The sequence below is a fragment of the Marmota flaviventris genome, chromosome 3 (assembly GCF_047511675.1).
Source record: "Marmota flaviventris isolate mMarFla1 chromosome 3, mMarFla1.hap1, whole genome shotgun sequence".
In the NCBI taxonomy this organism is placed as follows: domain Eukaryota; kingdom Metazoa; phylum Chordata; class Mammalia; order Rodentia; family Sciuridae; genus Marmota; species Marmota flaviventris.
The window spans coordinates 6,421,216-6,437,944 of NC_092500.1; the positions used below are offsets into that span (position 1 = coordinate 6,421,216).

Consider the following 16,729-nt stretch of genomic DNA (forward strand, 5'->3'; position numbering starts at 1 on the left):
GGAGCAGGAAGAAATGCCCATCTTAAGGGGGTGAGAGGTATGGCCCCTCTTCCATACTGCCCCTGGTCCTTGGCCACATACAGGAGCAAGGCCATGACTCTGCCTAGGAATTGCAGGCCCCCATGGCCCTTCCCCATACTGTGTGCAGGGACTATTTGGAGCACTTGACACACACCAGGTCTCATTCCTGTCCCATCTGAGGATGAGAAAACAGGGCCAGAATATCAGGATTTGAAACTGGTCTTGCCCAGAGTCCACAAGAGGAATTGGACCTGTTCTCCTGGCCTCAGTGTCCCCATCCACAAAAGGGTGAGGGGGCTGTGGCTGGGTGATAGACCGCTCTCACCCAGCATGCCCTACGGACCCCAGGTTCAATCCCCAGCACCTCAAGAACAGAACTAATTAGTGAACTAGGTCAGTTCACTCACGGAGCCGAGTCCTCTTCCTCCCAGGCCCGAGGTCAAGCAGCCCCTTTTATGTTCCCTGGAATGAGCTCACTGGCAGTACCACCTTCCTATGCAAGGAATTCACTAGATCCACACAAAGCTGCGACTACCTTATGAAAGAGCAATAAAGAATTATTTACACCAAACCGTGCATATATCATTAAGCAAGCACTGAGCCCAAGTGCCCCAGGAGGCAGAACCCCACAGGGACAGCAGTTTGCACAGATGCAAGGTCCCTGCGGACTCTCCCAGCCCCACATGTGCAGTGCACTTCTGGGACAACAGGGCCAATTTCCAAACACTGCATTGCCCAGCTGCGTTGCTGGAGGTTCCAGCTTGTTCACACCAAAGTCCTGGCGTCCACAGATAGACCCAAGGCCTGGCTCAGAGGTATGTAAAGGGACTCTCCCTCCAGAAAGCAGGGGATCTTGGGAGGACCCCGAAGTGCCCCTGGGCTGCCCCACCTCAGTCCCCACCCCTAAGTGCAGGTGATCCTTGTCTTTGGACAACGAAAGACCCCAAGAAGGCCCCAAAGCCCAGGGGAGAGACACCATCCCAGAATTAAGTGATACAGTTGATGATTCATTGTACTGGCTTCGGGGGAAAAGTACCATTTTAATCTTTAACTTATCTAGGTTAGGGCAAGAGAGGGCCTTACCCCTGCTCCTCCGACCCCTCCAGGTTCCCCCCTGCATCTGGCCCTGAGGTCCAGCTGGCCCCAGCGCTGAGTTCCACAGTGGGCCTCTCTTTCTCTTAACTTCCTTGAGTACAAAATGCAAGGGCTGGGGGTGTAACTTACTGGTACAGGCCTTGGGTTCCATCCCTGTCCCCCACAAATGACATAACTCCACTTGATCTAATCGTGTGTTTTGTATCAGTGATGCTGGGGATCCCACCCAGGGTCTTAACAGCTAGGTTTTGAGGGTGCAAGATGAAGAGCCATGGCACGTATGGAACAGTAACGAACTGGCAAGCGTTGTTTGTCCCATTTTACAGGAGGGCAGAGGCGCAGAGACGTGAGCGATTTGCTTGAGAAAATCCTGCGACTGGGCTGGGGATGTGGCTCAAGCGGTAGCGCGCTCGCCTGACAAGCGAGCGGCCGTGCGGCCCGGATTCGATCCTCAGCACCACATACAAACAAGGATGTTGTGTCCCCCAAAAACTGAAAAATAAATATTAAAAAAAAAAAAAAAAGTAAATCCTGCGATCAGTGGAATTGCAGCTTTCACCCAAGCCAACATCACACGATGAAAAACCTCAAAGCAAGCGGGACCTGAGGAATTCCCATTCCAAGGACAGTACTTGTCGTTACTAGAGTAGCTCACTATATACAAAAAAATTTGCAAAGAAAAATTTCCCACGGTGAAAGGTAACGTCAGTAACCACTGAGAAATAGACACTTCTCGAAAACCTGTACTTTTTTTTTAATTTACAGGGGACGGGCAGATCGCAACTCCCAGGCATCCCGCAAAGTAGGCGGGTCACCTTAGGGGCAACCTTTACCCGCTCAAAAATTCGTCTCACATTTGCAGTGAGGATTCGGGCGTCACCCCGAATCGTTATTTTCCTTACTCATAAGTTTAAGGCATAAAGGAATGTAGCTCTACACTTCCTGGGTAGCAAATTCTATTCTTATTAAACCTATGGTGAGTACCAAGTTGCTCGTTAAACTTACAGCCTCATTCTTTTGAGGTTTGTTTTACTTGTTATTAATTTCTTATGACCTTTTAAATTTCATTTCTTCAGGAAAAAGAACGGACCCCCTGGGCTCAGACCCTCTTTATGCAGATAAGGAGTACGCATCGCGAAGGCTGATGGGAGTATCCACGCCCCTTCCGGTCCTTGCCTCGTGTGAACTGTCGCGAGAGTTGGTTGGACGGACGCCGGAAGCAGATCGTCTCACCGTAGCTGCCGAAGGGGCGGGCTCGCGGGCTGAGGGCGTCTAAGCTGCTCCTGGCTTGCTCGGTGGCGCAAGATGGCGGACATCTCCCTGGACGAGCTGATACGGAAGCGCGGAGCGGCGACGAAGGGACGGTGAGTGGCCTTTTCTCTCTTCGGAGCTCGGGGTTTGCGGCCTAGCAGACCTCAGGGCGGAGGAGGGAGCGGTCCCGGCGCAACGCGAGGGCCGGCTGCGCCCGCCCCTTGCTTCAACCGCGCTCCTTATTGGCCGCGCCGCCGCCGCCGCCGCCGGCCCGGCCGCCCCGCCGCCCACTGGCTAGCGGCGCCGTCGGGCGGACGGACCCCAGGCGGCGGGTGGGACGGCTGCGGGATCGGAGCCCGGCGCGTGGGGAGCGGTAGCCCCGCAGGGCCGCGTTCCCGGGGGCCCCGCGCCGCGCCCCTCCTCGGCAAGGGGCCCTGCCCTGCGGGATCCCGCCGCTGTCTCCACCCCCTCGAGTCAGGACAGACGAAGTTTAGCGGGGAAGTGACTCGGAATACGGAGCTGGGGCTCCAGCCCGGAGGTCCGAGTCCCCTCCCAGCCGCCTGTTAGCAGCCGCCCCCTTGCACAGCATTTTAGGTTTCCTAAGCGCTTCCACAGCTTAGGAAGCGCCTGCTCCCTGACTACCCTTTTCGTTTTCTTTTGAGACGGGCGTCTCGCTGTGTCGCCCAGGCTGGCCTTAAAACTCCTGGGCTCAGACGGTGCTCCGAGTGGTGGGGGTTCAGGGGCGCGCCTGCACCCCTGGTTGCTAACTGTTAATGGCATCCCCATTTTACCGACGGGCAACTCGAGGCGGGGAGTGGTGGGGTGACTGGCCCGAGGCTACGGAGCCTCTGTGAGCGTGGTCACCTGTCACCGCTGCCCAGTTGGCCTCAGGCAAGGGCAGAAAACAGGTGGGACGGGGCTTCGGGATGTCCTGGAGCTGCTGGGGGAGGAGTCCTGGAAATGAATTGCAAGATTGTGCACCGCACTTTTCTCTAGGGCTCTTAAATATTATGGCATTTCCAGCTTTCGTGAGCTAAGGTTGCCTGTATGAAGAAATGGGACTTTGGCCAGTAGTTTTCCAGTACACACTAAATAAGTTTAAACGTCTCTGTAAAATAGTCAGGCTGAGAAACATCACTGTTTTCTCAAACATACATTCCCTGGGCAGATGTTTATTATTAACGAATCCTTGTGTCTTTGGCCAGAATTTCATTCTCTCTCTTTTTATTTGTTCTTTTTAGATATACATGATAGTGGAATGTATTTTGACATATTATACATTCATGGAGTATAACTTCTCTAATTAGGATCCCATTCTTGTGGTTGAACATGAGGTGGAGTTACACTGGTCGTGTATTCATATATGAACATAGGAAAGTTATGCCCGATTCATTCTAAATTCATTCTCTGAATTCATCTTAAATTCGTTCTTGCCTGAAATGTACACCCTCCACAAGCATATCCACTACAACTGCTGCTGCCACCACCCTGTGATTCACCAGCTAGCACTTTCACTTGGATTATGGTTCTTAACACCAAAGTAGAATGTTTTGTCAATGAGGTCTTCCTCTCACATAACTGATGTGGAGTTGGTGCTGGATCCTCTGGTGCTTCTGAATCTAGAAGTTCCCTCAGTAATTCCTGAGTGAGCCCCTTCCCAGGGGGGTCCTGAACTCTCTGAAGTTGCTCCTCTCAATTCTGTAGTACTTTTCTTTCTTTCCTTCTTTTTTCTTCTTGTTTTGGTGGTGCTGGGTATTGAACCCAGGGCCTTGTGCATCCGAGGCAAGCACTGACTATACCAACTGAGCTATATCCCCAGCCCTGCCAGTCTGTACTTTTCTGACCTTGATGTGTGCAGTCTTGTGTTGAGGTGGGTAGGGCTGCAGGAAGGGGAGATGTGTGGATCCTCAGAAAGAGCAGGGCTGTGCAGCCAGCCACCCAGCAGGCTCCACTGTTGTTAGGTTCTGTGCGCCTAGCCAGGTGACTTCTGAGCTGGTCAGTGTCCTAGATCATATTATAATAGTGTTCCTGGTGATAGAATTAAATACAAAAGTAAATGTTTTAAGCCCGTACCTTGTAGTAAGTTTTAGCAAATGATGGCAGTTGTCATGGACATCTCCTTAAAGGAATAGAAACATGTGACCCCTGGGGGGTCTAGAGTAAGATTGCCAAAGTTCAGTTCCCTCCTCCTCCTCCCTTCCATATGGTCTTATGCAAATTGCTTAACTGTTCCTTGTCTCTCTTTCCTTGTGTATAGAAGTGGGTAATACCTACTTCATCAGGACTGAGTAAATCAATATACCTAAAGTGCTCCAAAAAGAGCCTGGCAGTACTAAGAGCTCAGTAGGTGTTATTTTGTCATTGTCATTGTTGAAGGCTTTTTCAGTGAAGAAATAACATGATCCAATTTTCAGTGCAAGAGTACTGCTGTTAGGTGAAGAATGTTAGGGCAGGTGTGCAGGGCGGAAGACTAGGGTAAAAGAAACTGGAGAACATGTTGTGTTTGGATTAAATCTCTTCTGGAAACTTGTACAACCTACAAAGAGAAAAACTTTATCCAGGGCTCTCTATCAGAGACACATGAGGTAGCTGAGCATGGTGGGCCATGGGTGTAATCCCAGCTACTGGGGAGGCCAAGTCCAGTACCAGCCTCAGCAACTTAATGAGATCCTACCTTAAAATAAAAAGGGCTAGAAATGTAACTCTGTAGGAAAGTGCCCTTGCATTTGACCCCCAATACTGGGGGGGGGGGGAAGATATGAGGTGTCTGAACAAATTTCAGTGAACCAATGTCATTTCCTGTAGTTAATATATTCTATTTTATGTATTTCTTAGAAGAAATCACCATTCTGGGAACTTTGGTCTTAAAGTTGTATGGAGGGCTGGGGATGTGGTTCAAGTGGTAGCGCGCTCGTCTGGCATGCGTGCGGCCCGGGTTCGATCCTCAGCACCACATACAAAGATGTTGTGTCCGCCGAGAACTGAAAAAAATAAATAAATATTTAAAAAAAAAAATAAATAAAGTTGTATGGAAATCTCAGGAAAAAAAATTGCTCAGTAATTTTAGGTAGGACCTGTGACTATTTTAGCATTTTTCCTTTTAGTGGAAATAAACAAAAGATGGATTCTGTGAAAGTGTAAATAGCCTATTTCCCTATCTGTCTAGCCACTTGTTTCCTGTGACCCTGAAGATAGCATTTATGGAATGTGTTTATTCTCTTGCTGCTGTGTTCCTCAAGACTTGTAAGTCAAGAAAAGAGTCATTATTGTTACCTGGTCCTCCAATTAATCATCTTAAGATTTCTTGCTTAATGGGAAATTCTAGAACTGGAGGGGGTGCTTTGAGTGACACTTCACCCAAACCGTAGGACTCCATCTTTTCCCGCCATCCAACTCTAGTGACTTCAAGCATGAGGAATGGATAGATGAGTCTCTCCGGGACAATACTGGACACCACCTACATTGTAGACCTGAGTGGTGTGTTGACTTCTGCCTTCAGATGTGATAGTGTCACTGAGTTAGTTGAAGCAGTTCTTCTTTGGATTGTTTAGTCTAGCTCTCTGAGGATAGCTGTGCTGCCTCCAACTAGTTCAAGCAGCCTTGAAAGTATTGGAGTTGAGCAGCTCAATAGGTGCCCCATTTTGGGAGTCCTTGGAGCTGTGGGGGTTGGGGGCAAGTGAACTTTCCTGTTCAGGCCAAGGCCCTAGACTTGTACTCATTGCCTGTTTCCTTGTTGAGATAAAGGAAATATAGACCTAAACACAAGTGAGTTGTTACATAATTTGGAGGGGAAGGATTAGATTTTAAAATGAAACATCTGTTTAGGACTCTTGGGTAAAGGGATAGTGTCTTAGTGTCTTGTTTTTTTGTGTGTGTCTCTCTAAAAAACCTAATTCAGAGTTGAGCCTTAGTAATAATTTGAATTAAACTCTTTTTCTTATAAAAATGACCTCAAGGGGGCTGGGATTGTGGCTCAGTGGTAGAGCACTCACCTAGCACATGTGAGGCACTGAGTTCAATTGTCAGTACCACATAAAAATAAAATAAAGGTATTGTGTCCACATACAACTAAAAAATATATACTTTAAAAAAAAAAAAAAGACCTCAAAGCTGGTCATGGTGTCATATGCCTGCAAACCCAGTGACTCCGAGGTCAAGGTAGGAGGATTGCAAGTTGATACCTAGCCTCAACAATTCAGCGACTCTGTCTCAAAATTTTAAAAAGGACTGTGGATGTAATCCAGTGGTAAAGAGCCCCTGGGTTCAATCCCCAGTACTTTAAAAAAAAGAAAAAGAAAGAAAGAAAGAAATTCAACATATACCTACTATAATCCAGAAATCCCCATGGATTATAGTCCACTGTATATCATTCAGATCCCCCCCTTCATGGGCCTGAGTCTTTCGGATTAGACATCTGTCCAGAGCCTCCTGCAGCTCTGCCTTCCACAGAGCCAGGAGGGTGAGGCATTGCTAACCCCCACAGACCCTCCCTGATTCTCAGATGTGTGCCAGGTTCCAGTCTCAGGAATGGGGGCAGGGAGGGCTCAATGGGGCATTGCCCTCTCACTGTCCTGCAGTACTCTCCTCAGGACCCCATGGAGGACAGTTGCACTGTTGACATTGTTGGCTGAAGTAGAGCAACTAAAAGACTTGCTCAAAACCTCCCTCCCTCACCCTTCCTAAACATTTACTGAGAACAGAAGTGCAGAATGTGTTTTGGGAACACAAGTAGTCCCTACAGTAGGAGGTGAGGCTGCAGGCAGAAGCTGGGGTTAGATTGGAGGCTCCCCCCAGGGGTTGGGCTTTGTTGGGGAGCCCTCAGCAGTTCTTAGGCAGGAGGGTAACATAATTGACGCTATGTTTTAGAGACCTACCCCTAGCAGGGGTGTTTATTTGAAAAATTCCTGATGACTAATGCCTGCCTTAAAACCAGTACTGCTGCCTGCTGGGATGAATAGCTGTCTTTTCATGCAGGAAGAGGGAGCATGATTATAAAAAGCCTGAACACTGGAGCCCCCTAAAGCTATTTGTGAAAGGAGTTGAAAGGACTGGCATAACCAGGGAACTGAATGCATCAGATTGAGGAATTGCTTGCTCACTCCCACTGTGGGTAGCTACTACATCCCCTGCCCGCACCTCCCTCCTGCACATGCACCTTTTCTGCTGCTCAGACACAGTCGAGTGCTGTGTGCAGTGATGTCAGACTACATACATGGAGGGTGGTCCCCTAGGGTTATATCAACCTGGTGATGCCAGGCCATCTTAGTTTGTGTAAGTACATGGACTTCTCAGATTATGTCCCTGCCATTAAGTGAGGCATAACTGTGTATTAAAATATCAGCACACGCCAGACAATGTGGCCCATGTTTGTACTCCCTGTGACTTGGGAGACTGAAGCAGGAGGATCCACAAGTTTGAGATCGGCCTGGGCAACTTAGTGAGAGCCTTTCTCTTAATCAAAAAAATTTAAAAGGGCTGGGGATCTAGCTCAGTGCTAGAGTACTCCTGGGTTCAATCCCCAGAACAATGCATAACACACACACAAAGGCCAAGACAAACCGTCTCAATGGTCTTTCCTGCCAAAAAAGCATGATGGTATGTGTGTCCCTGGGTGTGACTGGAGTTCCAAGGTTTTCCTCCATCTGGAAACAGTATTCACCCTTAACTTTTGTATTGTTTTATTTTAATTTTGAAGAGTTTCATAACAGAATGAAAAAATAGACAATAATACTGAAGATTATTTAGTTTTGATTCAAGATCTAGTCTTTTGACACATGCGTTATTGGTGTTTTAACTAGATATAATGAAGTTCAAATCTGTTCTTCAACATTAGTGCCTGTGATTTTGAGGTTGCCTCCTTATTTATAAAATGTGAATAGTTACCCTATTCACAGGGTTATTGTGAGCCTTAAAGGAGGTGTGTGTTAGAAATCTGTCAGCCTGTAGTAAATGCAGGGCCGCAGACATTCTTAGGCAAGTGCTGTATCACTGAGCTACACACCCAGCCCCTCAAATCTTTATCTTTCGTAACCCTATTAGTTGCCTCTTCTGTGGCCATAGCAGGCATTGCTTATCTACCCTATGCTCCTGTGGAGTCTGGAAATTCCCTTGGGATTCTCAATATAGTACTTCAGACAGTCGTTGCTGATTATAAGAGAATGGAAACTATTGAGGAATATGAATAAGTTAAGATAGGAGAAACCTAACCTCCCTCCCCTACCCCTCCTCATGTGAAGGTTAAATGCAGTATTAGAGTGAGCCAGAAAATGTGAATCTGCCCTTTTATCCATTCTCCACTCAGGGATATGAAATTTGTTTTTAAGAATCTCATAGTTGCTGGGTGTGGTGGCACATGCCTGTAATCCCAGCAACTCAGGAAGCTGAGGCAGGAAGATTGCAACTTTAAAGCCAACCTCACCAACTTTGTGAAACCCTATCTCAAAATAAAAAATTAAAAGGGCTGGGATGTGGCTCAGTGGTTAAGTGCCCAAGTGCCCCTGGGTTTAATCCTGGGTACCAAAAAAGAATCTCATTGTTAACCTTAATTTAAAATGAGGCATTCAGTTATTCATCCCCCCCCCCACACTCTTCCTGGTCTTGGTAGTGGTGTTCTATTGCTTTTGTGATTGGTCATACTGGGTAAGTTAATTTTTGAAAGCAAAATCGATGTGCTGGAGCTCTAGATTTACCCAGTTTTACGGTATCGGAACATGAAATTTTACAAGATAAGACGTCTCGTCTCCTTTAGTTATAAATATCAGGAGCTCTTTGTGAGAGGTGCCCTGGTGATGGGAGGAGGTAGATTTTGGAGAAGATGGAAGTTGGGAAGTCTTTGGGAAGGGTCAAGTTTGGTTGGAATGTGTTTGACTCCACACCATTACTGACGAAGTCCTCCACTTTTGTTTATCCATTTATGATGTTCTGTCACAGTGTGACACCATCATCTTTCTTTTCCAGGGGACCTTTTCTGAAGCTCCTGTGCCCTGGCTACATGGGTGCCTCCCTTTCTGCTGGCAGGGCTGATTGGAGGTCAGGATCCCAGGGAGTAGTGGGTAGTCAGTAAGGGCTGGCTCCTATAGGAGAAGCCTTCAGGGCAACCATTATTTCTCCATCTTACTTCCCTGGAGCTTGGAGTAGGAAGGAGGGAAACTTGGAGCCTGTTACAATGAGGGTAGCCTGTGGCGTCAGGTGGCCCTGGAGTTCTGTTCTGTTTATGACCACTAGCTCTGTGATTCAGTTTTTCTAGTAATCAGGTGGAGATGACGGCAGCTAGCCTCAGAGATTTTGGGCCCAGAAGGAGGATGAATGTATACTAGGAGCTTCATAGCCTCCTTGACATAAGAAAGCCCTTGGAGCCCTACCATTTCCCTGATGCAGGTTTGACAAAGTTAAGTAGGTACAGGGTGTGCCCCCTGAGAAGCTAGCAGTTCCGTGGGAGATGCAGGCTTGTAAACAGATCATTGTGTGATACAGCATGGTAAATGCCTTACTGAAAACTTTGTTGAATGAATTCTCCAAGGAGGAGGCCTTCATCTAGAGACCGGGATAGCAGAGGCTTTGTGATATGGGAAAAGTAAAGGAATGCACATACCTGCTTGAGCCATAAGAGCAAAGAAGCTGCAGGCCATGGGCTGGAATAGGCTTTTCTGCATCTGGCCCATGTAGAATGCCCTTTGACAAGCTGCTCTTCTCAGACACCCTAGGCCAGTATCTTAGCCTTCCCACGGCCCTCTGGGTGTTCCGTTGCTTATGGTATCCTCTCACACTTTGTATCTCCTTCTCTTGGAGTAGAAGTGTGGTGATTATTTGGGGATCTGTATGCCTCACTTCAGTTTGGAGGACCTGGAGACCTGTACTTTACCATGTTACTTTTGGTAATTTGATTGCCTGATCCAAGACTTGTGGCCTCGATGGGTATTCAGTAAGTGAACATTCTTATTTGGGATGCTTTCTACTGGCCCTGATTTTATATGGATCACAATGGCAATTGTTGACCAAAACCTTTTTTCCCATTTTATGAGTAGATTTCAGTAGCAGCTCCTGGTCTGAAACCATATCCTGTATTTTTTTTCAAAGGGCATTGCGAACAGATGTGAGAGAACTTAAAACTTTTTTTTTTTTAAAGCCAGCGGTGGTGGGGCTGGGCGTAGTGGCACATGGCTGTAATCCCAAAGGCTGGGGAGGCTGAGGCAGGAGGATGGCAAGTTCAAAGCCACCCTCAGCAACTTTGTGAGATCCTAAGCAACCTATGAGACCCTGTCTCAAAATAAAAAATATAAAGGGCTAGGGATGTAACTCAGTGGTTAAGCAACCTTGGGTTCAATCCCTGTTAATAAAAAAAAAAAGGTCAGTGGGGGGCACCCTGCAAGAAGGTAGGATCTTTATTCTCACCAAGAGCCCTTCAGAGTAGCTACAGGTTTCTGGATATAACCCCACTATTGTCCATGGCTTTACAGTCCATGGACCATGAAGCCTAGGGTAGCCTAGGCCAGGGGAAGTGGATGCTGTCCACCACATAGCTGTTTCCTTCTCCCTAATTGTGTATGTGGCCTCCCTCCACACCCCATTCCTTGAGGCTCTGCTTTCTCTAATGCCTTCATCTTCCAGGGTCCTTTTTGTGTGTGTGCACGCGCATGTGCACGCGCCAGAGAGTGAACCCAGGAATGCTTACCACTGAGCCACACCCTGGCCCCTTTTTATTTTTGAGACAGGGTCTTACTGAGTTTCTTAGGGTGCTGAGTTGCTCAGGCTAGCTGTGAACTTGCAATCCTTCTGCCTCAGCCTCCTGAGCTGCTGGGAACAGGTATGCACCACCACACCCAGCCTTTCTAGAGTCTTTACATGGGGAAATAGAGTAGGCTGAACATGCAGCCGTCACCACGTTTTTTTGTTGTTGTTTTTTAACTGGAGGTATTGAATCTAGGGATACTCTACCACCACTGAATTACAACTTATGGTCTAGCTAAGTTTCTGGTACTGGCCTCAAATTTAGAATCTTCGGCCTCCCAAATTTTACTGCAATTACAGGCACGCACTACCAGGCATAGCAGCCCCCTCAACCTTAAACTTAGTCAAGTGATTCTGTTAATGACCCCTCCATCCTCTTCCCTACCCAGTCAAACTCACTGGAAAACAAATCCTAAAGTAAGTTGCCATTTCCCAAAGAGAAAAATGGTACTGTGCGTCACTGTAGTAATCTACTTGGGCTGCTATATAACAAGATAACATAAACTGGGTGGTCTATAAACAAGAGAAGTTTATTTCTCCTAGTGCTAAAGGCTGGGAAATCCCCAAGATCAAGGCAGTGGCAGGTTCCATGTCTGGTGAGGGTCTGCTTCCTTGTTCTAGACCATCTTTTCACTGTGACTTCACAGGAAGGGGGCCAGGGAACTTTCTGAAGACCTCTTTTATATGAATACTGATCCCATTGCGAAGACTCTACCCTCATAACCTACGAACTCTGCCTCTAATGCTATCACCTTGAGAGTTAGGTTTCATCAAAGGAATTTGGGGGACATAAACACTCAGTATGTTACTGCTTTAAGTCTCTGGCATATTGGAGACAGCAGGTGTGTTTGCATTATTCAGAGGATAAAGGTCTAGATTTTCTGTGGGGTGGGGCTGGGTATTGGGTATTGAATTCTACCACAGAGCTACATCCCCAGCCCTTTTTATTTTGGGACAGGATCTTGCTAAGTTGACTAGACTGGGGGCTGGGGATGTGGCTCAAGTGGTAGCGTGCTTGCCTGTCATGCGTGCGGCCCGGGTTCGATCCTCAGCACCACATACAAAACAAAGATGTGTGTCCGCCGAAAACCAAAAAATAAATATTAAAAAATTTTAAACTAAGTTGACTAGACTGGTCTTGAACTTGGAATCCTCCTCTCTCAGCCTCCTGAGTAGCTGGGATTACAAACAATGTACCACTATGCCTGGCCAGATTTGCTTTTATTGGTACCAAGTTGATTCACCTGTGGGTTCACTTTTGTTTATTCGCAGAGCCAGGTGGACAGGTGAGTAAGCAGTGACTTGGGCAGTATGAGGAAGCCTCCTGGGAGGCCCAGGCAGTGAAGTGGGAAACAGTAGATAAACTTGTTATTCAGCACAGTTTGACCTCCTAGCACCAGATTAGGGATTCTCAATATAGCTCTTCAGTCACCTGTGGAGTTCAAAATGTAGTCACCCAGGTTTCCCCCAGTTTGAGGCTTTAGTAGCTCTGGGATAGGGTCTAGAAGCTCCATAGGAATTTCAAGGCTCAGCCAGAGCTCAGCACCACTCATAAAGTACTGGGTCCTGTAAAAGGAGTGAGTCCCCTTTTTCCTTCCCTCTATGTGGACACAGTGAAAAGATGCTCTAGAACCAGAAAGCAAGCCCTCACCAGACATGGAACCTGCCAGTACCTTGATCTTGGGCTTCCCAGGTTCTAGCACCAGGAGAAATAAATTTCCTTTGTTTATAGGCCACCCAGTTTATGCTATTTTGTTATAGCAGCCTAAATAGACTAAGACAGGCAGAAAACTTAGCAGGTATATTAATAAACACAAAGGAGGATGAATCAGGAAGGATTTCCCGAAAAGGAGACATTGACCTTGGAGTCTCCAGGTGGGACATCGGGCACAGGGGTGGAATAAAGAAGTCTTGGGGGTGGGTCATGGATGAGTGAGTCAGGAAAAACCCATAGATTCCAGGAAGGACCTTTAGTGTTATGCTCAGGGGGCATTTTTTTTTTTTTTTCTTAAGCCGCTGAAAGAGAAAGAATAGAACTTGTTTAATGAAGTTTAATCAATTTCTGTCTTTAACAGTTTCTGAATATTTGTTATTGCAGAAAGAATTTATTTTTCTTTTCTAAGTCTTTATATCTTTATTATTTGAGTTGTTTAGCTCTGAGACCCACATATTGACTTCCTTAGGTCCAGCCCAAAAGAGGCATTAGAGGCACCTGCATTAGAGGCATCCTTTGTTAATCATACAGCCTCGCCAGGTCTGCTTCTCCCACTATAAAGCAGGCGTAATAGGTGCCGCTCTAGGTGCTGAGAGTGTTGATAAAGAGTGGGGATGTGGGGCTGGGGATGTGGCTCAAGAGGTAGCGCACTCGCCTGGCATGCGTGCGACCCGGGTTCAATCCTTAGCACCACATACAAACAAAGATGTTGTGTCCGCTGAAAAACTAAAAAAAAAATATTAAAAAAAAAAAAAAAAAGAGTGGGGATGTGGCCAGGAGCAGTGGCACATGCCTGTAATCCCAGTGGTTTAGGAAGCTGAGGCAAGAGGATTGTAAGTTCAAGGCCAGCCTCAGAAACTTAGTGAGGACCTAAGCAACTTCGACCCTGTCTCTAAATAATTTATTTTTTTAAAGGCTAGGGATGAGGAATGGGGTTGTAGCTCAGTGGTAGAGGACTTGCCTAGCATGTATGAGGCACTGGGTTTGATTTCTCAGCACTACATAAAAGTAAAAAAATAAAGGTCTGTCAAGAACTAAAAAATATATATATTTTTTAAAAAGGGCTAGGGATGTGACTCAGTGGTAAAGTGCCCCTGGTTCAATCCCTAATGCAAAAAAAAAAAAAAAGAAGAAGAATGGTGTTGTGGAAGAGCTTTGGAAACAAGTTGCTCTTCACCTGGGTGGGGTTTTGATATTTTGGAGATAGTTTTTTTTTTTAAGAGAGAGAGAGAGAGAATTTTTTAATATTTATTTTTCAGTTTTCGGCGGACACAACATCTTTGTTTGTATGTGGTGCTGAGGATCGAACCTGGGCCGCACGCATGCCAGGCGAGCGTGCTACCGCTTGAGCCACATCCCCAGCCCCTGGAGATAGTTTCTTATTTGCTGGCGTTGTCTGAGGTTATTGTCCAAAAAGATCTCTCAAAACACCTGATTTTGGGGGCTAGGGATATGGCTCAGTTGGTAGAGTGCTTGCTTTGCATGCACAAGGCCCTGGGTTCAATCCTCAGCACCACAAAATAAAACAACAACAAAAAAAACACTGATTTGGGGAGTAAAGTCAATTTCCACTAATGGTGGAAATCCAAACCCTCTTTCTTTATTTTGTTTATGATACAAAGTTAAAAGGCAAGAAGTAGGAAGGAAGTCATTACTTTCTGTTGCATTAATTATTGACTCAAATGCAGGCAGGAAGCAGCTTTCTGGTTTCTGTAGGATCTGCTCTATTCCCAGATTCCCAGGCTTTCCTCCATGGGCCACTGGTGATATTCAGATCCACTTACTATTGCAGTTTGTATTTGCAGGCTCAGTGCCAGACCAGGAGTTGGAGGTGTCCGATCTCGAGTTGGAATCCAGCAGAACCTTCTCAGCCAGCCAGCACGCACAGCCACCTTCCAGCAGAGATTTGATGCTCGGCAGAAGATAGGCCTCTCAGATGCCAGGCTCAAGCTGGGAGTCAAAGATGCTCGGGAGAAACTTTTGCAGAAAGATGCACGGTTTCGGATCAAAGGGAAAGTGCAGGATGCCAGAGAGATGCTGAACTCTCGCAAGCAGCAGAGCACGGTGCCACAGAAGCCTCGCCAAGTGGCTGATGCCAGGGAGAAGATCAGCTTGAGGAGGAGTTCCCCTGATGCCTTCACAAGCCCACCCATTGGGACAGTGACTCCTGCTCTGAAGCTCACCAAAACCATCCAGGTAGGTTGTGACTGCTGTCATGAACTCAGAAGACAGGCAGATTTAGGCAGGAAGATTGGGCGGGGAGAGGGGATTGGGCAAAAGTGCAGTTCTCTCAAGTGTTGGTACAGCCCTTGGCTGTTTACAAAGGCTTTCTGTATACATTATAGCCAAGCAAACATGAGAAAGGCATGAAGTGACTTTCTTAAGTGAAAAATAGTAGAGGGAAGAGCAGGGAAAGGATGACCATGTGCTATGCGCAGGCACCTAGTGTATTTGATCTTATGGATTCCTCACTCCAACAGAAGAATCTGAATCTCAGAGATGAAATACCATGTCCAACATTACACAGCCAGTAGTGGAAGGACCAGAGTAGAAGCCCAGTCAGATCTGGCTGCCAATCAAGCGTCCCCCCCACCCCCCCAAAGGAAGCAATGTCATTTAATGTCTGGGCTTTGGTAATAGGCATAGTGATAGCAGACATTGATGGAGCCAAGTTTAATTTAAAGCCCTGCACTTGCATTACTGCATGGGGATACCTTCTTACTTGGGCTCAAGGCACTCTGTAGTCCTACCAGAGACCCAAACTGCATGCCTACTGTATTTAAATTCAGTGACCTCATACTCAGGATGCTCATGAACCCTGTGGGATAGATTGTGATCACTGAGTGTTTCTAGGTTCCACAGCAGAAGGCCATGGTGCCACTTCATGCCCATCCAGCTGGAATGAGGATCAATGTTGTCAATAACCACCAGGCCAAACAGGTAGAGAGAGAGAAAGAGAGTGTGTGTGTGTGTGTGTGTGTGTGTGTGTGTGTGTGTGTGTACACGCACGCACACATATTTTGATGACGCTAACGGGTGGATTGGCTGGGGCCAGGCCCAGAGACATTTGACTTTTTGTAATTTGCGAGTTTTAACAAAAAATTTCTTAGGGGATAATTTGCACACACAAAAAAATGTTTTTCATGTTCCTATTCTCCAGGGTCAGCCACTGTTGAAATTTGGTCATAGATTCTTGGGGTTTTTGTTTGTTTGTTTGTTTTTAAGATTCCTGCTTTTTTGTGTGTGTTTGTGTTGTTTTACATTTAACACTAGTTATAGTTGCAATTTTGTTCTTAAGTTTGTGCCCTTTTTTATTTTAACTCAAGCATTTTCTGTTTTCACATTTAGTGTAAACATTTTTCATAACTGTTTAATTCATTGAGTTGACGTTTATTTGTTTTGACATTTTATTTAGACCATTTTCCCTGTTAAAAATCCTCCTGTTAACATTGTTGGGATAGGGTTTGAGTTTACTGCTGTTGGCCAAATTATCCAGAATGGACTTTCCAAAGCAAAGGATATACTGTCATGTGATGCATAGTGACATTTGGGTCAATATTGGGGTGCATAGGTGTGTAGTTGGATGGTTGTGGAAGTATGCTCTGTGATGTTCACACAACAACAAAATCACCTAATAACTCATTACTCAGAACATATCCCTGTCATTGAGATACATGACTATAAACAAACATTTTAGGGATTTTTTTTTTTTTTTCTCCCTCCTGTACTGGGTCTCACTTAGTTGCTGAGAGCCTTATTTAGTTGCTGGGGCTGGCCTCAAACTTGAAATCTCCTCTTTCAGCCCCCTAAGTTTCTGGGATTACTGATAGGTACCCACATGCCTGGCTAATTTAGGGATTCTTGAGGGGTGTTATGAACTTATGAAAATGTACTTCTGATGTACATGGAGCATTTTTAATT

At 46.3% G+C, this 16,729-nt stretch overlaps 1 protein-coding gene, 1 long non-coding RNA gene and 1 other non-coding gene across 4 annotated transcripts in view; 1 reads left to right on the forward strand and 2 right to left on the reverse strand.

Annotated features, from left to right (window-relative positions):
- Positions 1 to 1,041: 1,041 nt before the first annotated feature.
- Positions 1,042 to 2,381, reverse strand: LOC139705148 (uncharacterized). The gene is made up of 2 exons (XR_011707003.1): positions 2,293 to 2,381; positions 1,042 to 1,608 (listed from the first exon to the last, which is right to left on the reverse strand). It is a non-coding gene; the product is annotated as an uncharacterized lncRNA (long non-coding RNA).
- On the reverse strand, positions 1,886 to 2,035 carry LOC114107264 (U12 minor spliceosomal RNA). Its single transcript, XR_003585315.2, has one exon. It is a non-coding gene; the product is annotated as a U12 minor spliceosomal RNA (small nuclear RNA).
- Positions 2,319 to 16,729, forward strand: part of Poldip3 (DNA polymerase delta interacting protein 3) — a 28,389-nt gene continuing 13,978 nt past the window's right edge. Inside the window, exons 1-3 of one of the 2 annotated variants that reach the window (XM_027954578.3) lie at positions 2,320 to 2,480; positions 14,614 to 15,004; positions 15,662 to 15,748. In XM_027954578.3, the coding sequence (XP_027810379.1) occupies positions 2,422 to 2,480; positions 14,614 to 15,004; positions 15,662 to 15,748 (537 nt within the window). In that variant the 5' untranslated portion in view covers positions 2,320 to 2,421. Of the gene's footprint in view, positions 2,481 to 14,613; positions 15,005 to 15,661; positions 15,749 to 16,729 lie in introns of both variants that reach the window. The other variant, XM_027954579.3, reaches the window with a different exon arrangement.